Source organism: Cupressus sempervirens, chromosome 2, assembly GCF_028749045.1.
Source record: "Cupressus sempervirens isolate cs-2001-9-10 chromosome 2, ASM2874904v1, whole genome shotgun sequence".
Classification (NCBI taxonomy): domain Eukaryota; kingdom Viridiplantae; phylum Streptophyta; class Pinopsida; order Cupressales; family Cupressaceae; genus Cupressus; species Cupressus sempervirens.
The window spans coordinates 522590569-522602655 of record NC_143119.1 but is presented as its reverse complement, the minus strand read 5'-3'; the positions used below and the strand labels follow the sequence as shown (position 1 = coordinate 522602655).

Genomic DNA, 12087 nt, shown 5'->3' with positions numbered 1-12087 from the left:
CTTTCCCACCAATAAACATATTATTATTAATTTGGTTAATGATTGGGTTTTAGAGATTGAGAAAAGGACTACTTCCCTTGAGGTAGATGTGGTTACTTGTCGTTCAAGGGCTTTTGGCCCTCACTCAAGGAGCTTCACACTTCGATTATTAAGCATTGAGAACCAATCTAACTAAATCTGTCCAGATCTTTCCTCTAGTAAAAGGTTTTTCTATTGCTAGATTTGATAATATGGACGATAGAAGATCCATCTTTGAAGCCATTTCTTCACATGGGAAAACCACTTTCCTTCTATGATCAAACCATGACACAAGGACTTCACTCTAGCCAATGAATCTTTCTACAAAATGCCTATTCGAGTACGTCTCCCTAATCTCTACGTCATCTCTAGTATGATTTTGTTCTTGAGGAAATTGGTCTGGCTTTAGGTGATTTCTTAATGGTGGATTTGGATTCCTCTAATATTTTGCATTTCATTTATGCTTAGATAGTTGTTGATATTGATGCATCTAAAAGCCTCCTGGAAGAGATCAAATTACGCTCTTCTATTGGCTCTTGGATCTAGTCCTTCGATTATGAAGGTCTTCTATTTAGATGTAGAAAATGCTTCAATACCAGACATGTTGAAAATTTTGATGCAGACAAATCCAAATCCAAGAAACCCTCATCATGGTAGAAGGGTGCTTTGCAACAGCATCATACAATGGTTGATAAGCCTGCTTCTGAAGGGGTAATTCCTTCAGATGTTACTATTGCTCCTCAACATCAAGAAGGTGACTCTACCCCTTCTCCTGATCATTTGTTAGATGTCGGTCTCGATCAGGAAGTTGTTGTTGCGGTCCCTCCTGCGGCTAGCTTTGTTCATGGAGTTTTGTTGGTTCTTTAGTTTGTGTTGCTACTCATAATAATGATGTTGACTCTTTCCTGCATGGTATTGTTGAGCACTTAGTGGCAGGGAATGATAAGGTTGTGGATCTACCTATTGTTGTTGGCTATGTCCTTAATGATCGAGTGAATGATGGTTCTAGTGCTATTGGTTGTCTTAAGGGAGTTGGTTCAACAATTTCAAACTCTTATAATGGTTCATTGGCATGGCAATCTGTAGTGACTAAGATTGAGGGACGGATTTCGATTAAATGCAAACATTCAAAGAAGGTCCCTTTTCATTCTTCTCCTAAAGCCCACAAGGTTGGGGCTAAGGGGAAACTTTAATTCTATGGTTCTTTTTTGATGGGTGGCCAGTCAATTAAAGGCTTATTATGTCTTTGACAACCATCTAGTGTAGGTGGTGGTTGCAAGGTGTTTGGCAACCCTTCTTTTGTGAAGGTTTTGTTGTATCTCTACCCTGTTTCTCTTTGTTGCGCTTATTGTAAATCTTTCGTTGGCTAGCACGTGCTTTGTATTTGGGTTTCAAGGCCCCTTCAAAAGTTGTTGCCTTAATCAAAATCATCCACCTTACACACACTTAAATTTATGTATGTTTTCCTTTTCAAATCATATATTTCAGGTCATGTTAAGAGATAACATGCCAAAATTAAAATTCAAAACAACCGTTACAACACAAAAACCTCTACCTAGCTTCACCTACACATCCACCAACTACAATTTTACATATGGCAAGTATAGGTTTCTGTAGTACACCTCATTTCTACTACCAAAATAATGTGTCATTGACATTGACTAACTAGAATAGCTAGTAAGCAAGAACATTTGTTCGATTTGAGCCCTTGGTATTTACTTTAGCTTCATGATCACATTCCTAATGTTTGAAGAACATATGAATCCAAAAGTTTAAATACAACTTCATTTTGTAGGTGTCATTCATGATAGCATTCTAAGTTGCTACTCTATTTAGCTCTTTAGCTTGTATCAGTTGTCGATACCCTATCATTGGTTATTTGTACTATTACCCTTCTTTTCTCCAAAATTGACTTTCTAGAAGCAAAGATCGTTATCTAAGTCACATGTGGCAATCAAACTCCAATATTAATTATTTTTTCATATATCAAGGATGATTTGGAAGGGTTTCATAACAATTGCGAGTATCTAAATCGAGAATATGTAAATGCTTGTCCAGGAACACAAAATCATAAATAGCCCCACCTTAGAATTAATGAAGTCATAAGAGAGTAAAAGCAACAATGCTATGAACACATATTATGGCAACATTTAGGTACAAAAAAGAGATTTGTCCTGCAAGCAGATATGTTGTTTTAGTGGGATAATAGCATTTGTGGTATGCTAAAAAATGGCGGCAGGAGTACAGTTTTGGACCTGATAAAGTATGCAACCAATTATTTTCCTTCATTTATTCCCATGACTTAAGCTTATTTAGGTCTTATATCTCTTAGAAGATTGATTAGTTATCACATGATCTTATATTTCTCGTGACTACTACTTTTAGTTACCTATGTCATCTTTGTTATCTCATTGTACAAGATTATGACACACATCAGCATCTTGCTTAATCCTACCAGTCACCTTACCTTAATAATTTAGGCCTATCTTGCATCTTGTAGTATCTTTGTACATGATCATCATATTGTATTCCAGATTTGGTGGAATAGCATCTTCCACTTCAGTTTCGCCCATCATGCAGAGGTTAATTGGCACTGAAGATTGAAGATTTTGCATGCTTTTTATTAGAGTCTGACTATGAGCCCCAAGCACCTAGAATGTGACTCGGGGTTGCAGGAAATAAGCCACACCCAAACTGACAATGGGCTGGTCAAACAGGTCAGTAGCTCAGCAATAGTGCACTAAGCAGAGAATGGAAGGTCCTGGGTTTGAGTCCTAGCAGGTACAAAATGAGCTTGTAATGTTGTCCTGCAAGCAAGAATGTTGTCAAGAAACATGGAAGAGCCCTACTTCTAGAGAGTTTCAATTGATTTTCAAGGTACACAGGATGTTTTGATGAAAATAGTCTAGATTCCCAGAGGTCTCTAAAGCACCTGGATGGTGTATAAATTATAGCACTTAACAAAAGCTCAATTACATTTCTTTAAAAGATAATTGCTAAAACTGAACAGTGACCACTGATTGCCGATTGGCAAAAGATTTATGGATGTCACAGCCGTTTCAGACATGGTAGCACTCATAGAAAAATGCTAGCTATAGCCCCCAAAACCACTTAAAGAGCATAAAGTCATCAAGAATTTGATCAAAACTAAACGAGTCCAAAGTTGAGAATGAAGCTGAACATGACTAGAGAAGCACATATGTATACTCTAGCATTGCATACGCCAAAACTTGCAACAGTTGGCAGCAAATTCAGTATACTAATGGTTTACATAATCGTCCCTTCACCAAAAACATTTGCTAAAAGAAATGCATTCCTTACAATTTCCCTAGTGAGCCATATGCACAGGTCATCCTTTTTACAAACTAAATGAGTTAAAATGTTTAAAATTGCCCAAATGACCAACCATGTCAAGTTTCAGTGGGTACTTTACGATATTGTCTGTGAATTAAAATTGATCAATAGTAGTGTCAACTACTGTCATGCGGATTTTATTTTAAGATTTTATTTTAAAAGTTGCATTTAACGAGTGTTTCTTTAAGGAAAATCTTTCAGTTGAACTCCACTCTACAAATATCAATATACTCTCCTTCTTACAGCGCAAGCCACTTGATTGTACAAATCAGAATTCTGAAAATATACTGCTGTTCTTTAACAGAATGCAAGATTTTGCTTCCAAATTAAATGTGAATTATGATTAAAGCTTCTTTTTTGTGCCAGAGCACATTATCCTTGGAAGTACAGTACACAAGCTAAAATAGTTTGCAATAATATACTGTATTATTATATACATACATACAAATCAGCCAGGACTGAAGAAACCAAAATTTTTGAACAAATATTTCTTCCATAGCCTCAAGATGGGTATGCAAAACTTTTTCCACTAATTACTACTATACAAGCTCTACTTTTGTATGGACATATTAGCATTTTGAACCAACATAGAACATGTTAGCAACTTGCATTACATTCTTATGGTTGCCAATACACTCTTTTCCTTAGAGAGCAGAATCATGATTCTGATACACTGGCCAAATTCTCCACTGCTAGGACTCTCTATACAGCCCTGCCACCAATATCTTGTATGCAGATCATCGACTCTCCTGGGGATAAACTTAGCATGAAGCCTCACCATTAATTATTTTGCATGAGGGCTATCTGCACCAGAGTTACATTAAAGACTGCCCAAAGTTTATTCACATACATAATACATGTCATATACATTTAGACAGGTTGTTTCTTATGTACAGTTCTTCCACTACGACTCACTGAACTAGAACTTGGAGTACAAAGGGCACGTGACTGTAATGCAGCTAATTCTCTTACGCGAGCCAATATTGGGGCGGGAATAGGAATTGAAGCATGCTTTCTTTGGGTTCTACCCTGTACACAAGACAAATTCAACCAAGTTATCACACAATATAGAATCCAAAACTGAAAACTGATTAGCAAGTGAAATGAAGTGATTTATTATTTTAATGCTTAGTACAGCATTGAATATCTTGTAACACAGTAAAGTCCTCGAATGATACTTTCAAATGCTAGACAACCATGCACTGCTAGAATAATTGATATGATTGCTCTGATACCGATTCGTGGCCCTGTCCCCTGGCTTCCGCATCCGATACGGACGGATGCGGGAAGCCTCCGGATGCCTGCGGGTGGCTTCCGGGCAGCATCCGCAGGGAATCCGGGAGCATCCGGACGCATCCGCGGGAGTTAGGCGGAAAACTAATAAAATAAAGTATATTTTAACTTAAAACTATGAAACAACATGTGACTAAAAGCATTTTTTAAAGCATTTTTTCACAATAAAACCCTAAAACGACCCTAGAAGACAACATAGAAGCATTCACAAGAGTCATTTTAGAGTTTTGTTTGCACCTACAGCCACTCCTTCATTGTGAAGCTAAGTTCAGCATTTTCGAAGAGGATCGATCGAAGAGGAGAGATAGCTTTCTCAAAGAAGTTTAAACCATTCAAGGTAAGTGATCAATCCTTTTCTTGAGTATTTAGATGAATTTTTTTGAGTTTTTGATGATTTTTTTAAGTTCTTGAAGATTTTTTTAAAGTTTTTTTTCAATTTTTTTTTTTGAAAGATATGTAGAAGCAACTTTGGGTATCTATTTTAGTAGTTTTTCTCACTTCTTTCCACTTGTATGCATGATCATTGATGTTCATCGTTGTTAGGAACTAATTAAAATTTATTTATTTTCTTATAAAATAGGTTGCAAAAAACTAGGCAAGAATGGATACCGGTGGTAGTGCTAGTCAAAGTTCAATGGGGGGCCAAGGAGGGGAAGGGACTGATAATTTCAAAATTGATGTAGGTTCTCCTTTGTGGAGACATACAACACGGATATCACAGGTTTCAGGAGGTGGCTCATACTATTGGAAGTGCAATTATTGTCAAAGTAACAAAGGAAAACCTTTCAATAGCTCATATTCTCGAATGAAGCTTCATTTTATGGGCCCTGCTGGCAAAGGATTTGGAATGTGCAAAGGAAAAAATAGTACTGGGATGACTAGCGCGGAAATACTTTCATTTGTAAGAGAACAAGAAGCTGCTGATGCATTGATCAATAGATCAAAAAAAAGCTACTATCAAGGTCCTTCCTCAAAGAGCAAGCCAAAGACACCCACTAAACCAATGGCATCCTCCCAACACCCATTCTTGCAAGTACCTGTGCCAGAAGAGGATGAGGAAGAAGTGGAAATTTCAACCCGTAAAAGAGGCCCATTGGACACCGCATTTAAAATGGGGGCAAGAGACCGCACTGATGAAGCTATTGCACGTTGCCTCTATGCGAATGGGCTTTCTTTCAACTTGGTGAGATCACCATATTGGAAGGAAATGGTGGCAGCAATCAAAGAATCACCAGCTGACTACACAAGCCCGGGCTATGAAAAGGTGCGTACAACTTTATTACAACAAGAGAGGGCACATATAGAGAGAGACCTTCAACCAATCAAAAAATCTTGGAAAACTTCGGGTCTAACTATTGTGTCAGATGGTTGGAAGGATATAAGAAACCGGCCACTGATTAATGTGATTGCAATTTCCCCCAAAGGGGCAATGTTTTTGAAGGCCATTGATTGTGAAGGGCAAGTGAAGGATTCGGAATTCATTTCTAGAATTCTCATTGAGGCCATTGGGATGGTGGGTAGTGAGAATGTGGTACAGGTGGTCACTGATAATGCCAAAAATTGCAAGGGTGCGGGTGCTTTAGTTGAGAGTCGGTATGACCATATTTTTTGGACTCCATGCACTGTTCACTCCCTTAACTTGATCATGCAGAGGATTGGCACTGAAGTAGATTGGGTGAAGAAAATATATGAAGAGGGGGAGGACATACAGATGTTTGTGACCAACCACCACATGTCACAATCCATTTTTAGAACATACTCCAAATTGGAGTTGCTGAAGGTAAATTAATTTTTTTAAATTACTAAGTTTCATGGTTTTGTAATTTAGTTAAAAATTAAAAATTTTAATTATATTGTCAATTGACATATTGTTAACTTGCTTAGGTTGCTGAGACCCGTTTTGCATCTCATACAATCGTTATGAGACGACTCCTCAAGGTAAAAGATGCATTAAGTCAAATGGTCATCGGTCATCAATGGGGTGTATGGAAGATCTCAAATTCAGAAAGAGCACAAAGGATCAGGAATTTGATCTTGAATGAGAGTTGGTGGGCTCGTGTGGCATATGTATTGGATTTCACCGAGCCCATCATGACTATGCTCCGTTTTGCTGATATAGATACACCTTGCTTAGGGGATGTGTATGATGGCATGGACACCATGGTTGAGAAGGTAAAACATTCTATACAAGCACATGAGAGTGACCCCACACAATGTGAAGCCTTATGCAAACAAGTGCAAGCAATTATCAACCATCGCTGGAATAAGATGACTACCCCATTGCACCTCCTTGCATATGCCTTATCTCCTAGGTACTATAGTGAGGAGATAGCTGGTATGTCGGGTAGAGTTGCACCATTTGCGGATGAGGAGGTTGCTGAGGGGTGCCACAAAGCCCTTTCAAGACTCTTCCCACTGGAAGAAATGCATGAAAAAGTGAGGGAAGCATTTGGGTTGTTTGCTTCGGGGTTAAAGCATTCTCCATTTGCACTAACGGACCAAAATAGAATGGGAGCTATCACATGGTGGTACATGTATGGTCAACCTTTCAAGCATCTTCAACCTCTTGCAATCAAAGTCCTATCACAAGTAAGTTTTTTATTTTGTTTTGTAAATTTGTTTTACACTTGCATTGTAGAATTTAGTGTTTCACACATTCTATAAAATTAATTTGCTTTTCATTTGTATGTTTTGTGACAACTATATAGGTTGCTAGTTCTTCTGCTGCTGAAAGGAATTGGAGTACATACTCCTTTATCCATTCGGTGAAGCGCAACCGGTTAGGCTCCAAGAAAGCTGAGGACTTGGTCTTTGCCCACACCAACTTGCGTCTTTTGTCACGTAAGAATGATCATTACAAGGAAGGGGCAACAAAGCTTTGGGATGTAGCCCCTGAGTGTGCAGATTTGGATGCAACACTTCATGATCTTGTTACAGTTGGAGACGGTGATGATGTTAGTGTGGCACGTGGTGCATCTAGCATAAGTGGAACCATGCTTGGTTCAAATGATCTTTCAGCAGTTGGAGATGACAATGAGAATGTGGATTTTCTTGCAAATCCCTATGATTCAGAGCCAGACTCTGATTGATTGAATCTTCAAACTTAATCATTTACCATGTTTTTAAATTTTATTTTGTTGGAATCTTGAACATGACCTATTTGAACTTATTGTTTAAGAGTCAAGACTAAACGCTAATGTTGGACAAGCACATATTGATATTGATATATGAATATCATATGAATTTTGAAATATCTTGAATTTTGTTTAAGGGTTCAATTAACTGTTAAGTATCATAGATTCATAGTCATATTATGCTTTATCAAATGATTTGTTTTTGTATATTTCTTGCATTTCATTGCATATGTTAATATTATAATATTATATATATATATATATATACACGTTTCCTCCCGCATCCGCATCCAAAAAAAAAAAAAATCCCCGCATCCCGTATCCGCTTCCGAAATCTGCATCCGAATCGGTAACTTAGTATGATTGGTAGGAAGAATCCTCATTGTGACATATCATTACATTAATTGTAATAGAAACGCATTCCATGAATCTTCAGAAGTACATCTACCCAAGCCTCCAAGCAATATGGAAAATCTCTAAGTCCGATGCCATTCAAACACTCCCATGCAAGAACAGGTTAAGTGCAAAACAACATTCAAGACAAAGTAGCTAAGAAAAAGTTTCTTCCTTCCTGTCAAATTCATTATGAGAATGATATTTTTTTAATGGTTAATGTAAGAATTATTGCAGGTAGTATAAAGTACCCCAAAAAGGCTGAAATAAAATGAAAAAATAATTGGTGGCAAACATGATTGGAAATATTACAGCATTTACAAGTACCTGGTGGAATATCACGTGCTACCAAGAAAACATCTTGAAAGAGCTCTTCAAATTATTTACACAAAAAAAGCATATATGGAACTAACTACTTACTAAAGTCAGGATACTGATACACAAACTACAGCTAAGAGTGAAGTAATTTGATCAATAAGTAGAAGATATTTTCCACGGCAAGTCAAATTGTTGTATTGTTGTCAGGATCCAACTGTGTAGTTTTGTCAAACTCATTGACACATGTTTCATGAGTAAGGTTCACAAGAACCCATCTCTCAGAGAATGAATAAAACACTTAGCCATCATTGCATATAGGTGATACTCACAGCTAAGTTGCCGATTTGGGTGCAAATGCAGATGCGGGTGTGAGAATAGAGGCAAAAAATAATTTATAAATAGATATTAAGCACATGTTTCAATGCTTTAAGTGAAAAAAAAAAATCATTTTTTAAATTTTCTGCCCCGGATGCTCATTGTTGTGCACTGATGCGCTCTGGAAGCACACCACAGGGCACCCACCTCCAGAGTACCCACATCTGCATCCAAGGCTCAGAGGAGAGAATCCGAAAACTATGACTCATAGAGATGAAGCATTGTGAAGTCACCCACCCCACTACTACTTCAGATTAAAATCGCTTCAGCCACAAAGTTTCCTTCGCAATTAAGCCCACTTTGCTTGCAACCCCATTTGCAAAACCTTCAGCAAGTGTTATGATTTATGAAACATTCATTATGAAGCACCTTAAGCTCGTCAATTGATATGTAAAAGATATTTTCCACGGCACGTCAAAACTGTGAGATTGCTATCAGCCATCAGGATTCAGCTATGTAGTTTTTGAGTCAATCTAATTGACCCTTGATTCAAGAGTAGTAGCTCACAAGAACCCATCTCTCATGTGAATGAATGGAACACTTAGCACTAATTACATCTAGGCGATGCTCACAAAGGTGAAGCATCAGGACGTCCCAGAAGCTCACACATACCAATGCTCCTTTAATTAAACCTCAAGCCTGCAAAGGGGTAATTTATGCACTTCTCAATTCATTTGCTAAATTGATGCTCAGTAACCCTTCTCAAGAGGGTAACAACTACACTTTTGTTTGTCTAAAGTGAACAGGATTTACATTTAGTAAGAATGGTTTTCAGGGGTTTTCGTGGAGTGCGAAGGGACAAGAAATAATTCAGAAAGTTTAAAACCTCTATGCAGAGGATCACAGCATGTTCTAATCAATTACTCTCTCATGCACTCATTATTGTGCATGTGACTCACAGTTCTGCATCACTGAAATCTTTGACACCCACTGCTTTGTAGCTGTCAACATGAACATCCACCTAGTTAGAACCATTAAAAATAAAACTAGCAACCCTATCTCTATACACAATTTGACGTAGGTGTTACCTTGCTTTCACTTCAATCAACCCAACATGGCTTGATGCTACACCCAACCAGATCACAAAAAACTAAAAAGTCATTTCAACAAGAAAACGGGAACGAGAATAGCAGCTAATAGATCAGGTGTTTTCATTAGCCATGCCTGAGAAGATAGCAATTAATATCAGTTGTGCAGGAGCACCCGTCCTAGAATGTAATACGTTAGAATGATTTGGAATCAAGATATAATACGGATCATTGGGTAAATTTGTTGCAATGTAAAGGACCATTTGTAAGGACACTTGGCACAAGGTGCTTCTATAAACCTTGGATCAAAGTTTGGTCAAAGGGTCTAAATCTTGTCATTTTTTTGATTTTCACGTGTTATAGGATGACTAGGATAGAGTTGAGTTGGTTTGAGTCCCTTTTGGAGACATATTACACACATTGTTAAAAGTTCTTAATTTGCAAGAAAGTTGCAAAGCAAATTCTTGCCAAACTAACATGTAGAGGTGGATGCATAGAAAATTCTTGCCAAACTAACAAATTAGTTTGATATCATCTCTCTAAATCTTGAAAATAAAAAAATATTTTCAAGATTTAGAGAGAGAATTATTTGTATTGCATTGCCAAGATGCCTGTGATCGCAGTTGGGGCTTTTCTATCTTTTCCCCTGTGTTTTGTAATCATCTGGTGGCATCCCAATCTGCTCATATCATTCTTATCGGATATTATGCTTGCTTTATTGGAAGTTATTGAGCCAACAAATATTTTAGGTTGATGTATGCCTATTTCTTCTGCAAGATTCGACTGAGCATGATATGTAATTGCATAACCAAATTCTGATATTAAATCAGAACAGCCCATATAAGAGCCGAAACTTGCTATATTAATTCATGGCTTGTTCAATAAATCTTTATGAACATATTAGCTGATGGGAAGCCCCATAATCGGGGACATTAATGGTTGTATGTCTCTGAGATTAGAAAGCCTACCTCTCAGAAGTGTATCATCTAGCATGTAAATATTGTATTTTAAAACAGGGAATATCATCATAATCTTATTCAATAATTCTTGAAGAGATGGGAAATGCCTGATTCTAAAAATAGAAATATGTGTTCACCAAGGTTGAGAATGGAACATCAATGACCATCAAGGACAGCTGAATAGGGCTAAGATAAGATGTAAATCATGATGTCATGGACTGTGTGTAAACGTCCTGCAAGATTTGAGAATCATGTCAATAATAATACAAGAAGGAAAGTAAAGCTAAGTCTAGAAAAACATAACCTAGTCAGCTCATGGTAGTTCATTGAGGTGTGTCCGGTTTGTCAAATCCAGTGGTGGGTGATTGGGCACATAGTGTCCATGTAAATCCCTTGCCAGGGTAGGTTTAGTGGCAATTGATGTTGCTCTAATCACTAGAGGTCAGAATAGCCACCGGTCGGATAGATAGACTGATAGGAGGGTATCCAAGGTCTAGTTGGTTGAATGGTTGACACTCTAATACCAAAATGCTCAAGTGGTAGGACATGATGGTGAACCTATGTTCTTTCCTGCGCAAGGTAGAGTCATTCTTAGATGAGAGTGAGCAGGGATACACTAGGTTCGTGGTTGGGTGGTTAAGCCTCTGTCAATGCTTTTCCTCTCCACCGATGCCAAGACTTGCAAAAGACATCACAATTCCATCCATTGCCTAATGCGGTTAGCGGCTATCTTATTCTTTCCATGTGTAATTAGTTTTCAATTGTATGTGTAATTACCTTTTGTTGTTGAAGTTTTACTTTCCTTTCAGTTATTAAAAATATGTTGAAGTGTAACAACTAGTTAATGATCTCATATATCATGTTTGTAACAGTTAGTTAGTTTTCAATTTCTCTTAGCATTGTTAGTTATGATATTTCTGAGAAAATATGTAATAACAATTATTTCTCTTGCTTATGAAATGTCATTTGCTCATTTTGGTATGATTATAGAAGTAAATTAAAGGATAGGAATTTAGGTCATTACAAAACTCAAACAAGTAGTTTGGCCATATGGGAGGTGCTTAGTCGGGAAGGCAAACTTGTGGCATTTTTCTCAAAAAAAGCTTAATGAGACAAAGAACTAACATAGTACATATGATTTAGAGCTCTATGACATAGTCCAAGCTCTTAGGAATTGGAGGCACTGTTGCCTAAAGAGTTTATTGTGTTTACTGA

At 37.4% G+C, this 12087-nt stretch overlaps 1 protein-coding gene across 8 annotated transcripts in view; it reads right to left on the bottom strand.

Annotated features, from left to right (window-relative positions):
• Positions 1 to 12087, bottom strand: part of LOC149573251 (uncharacterized) — an 85052-nt gene that overhangs the window by 10418 nt on the left and 62547 nt on the right. For 6 of the 8 annotated variants that reach the window (XM_089814450.1, XM_089814452.1, XM_089814455.1 and 3 more), the window contains one exon: positions 3777 to 4401. The exons of the other annotated variants lie outside the window; for them this stretch is intronic. In XM_089814450.1, coding sequence (XP_089670576.1) covers positions 4243 to 4401 — 159 coding nt within the window. In that variant the 3' untranslated portion in view covers positions 3777 to 4242. Of the gene's footprint in view, positions 1 to 3776; positions 4402 to 12087 lie in introns of those variants that run through there. 8 annotated transcript variants of the gene reach the window in all.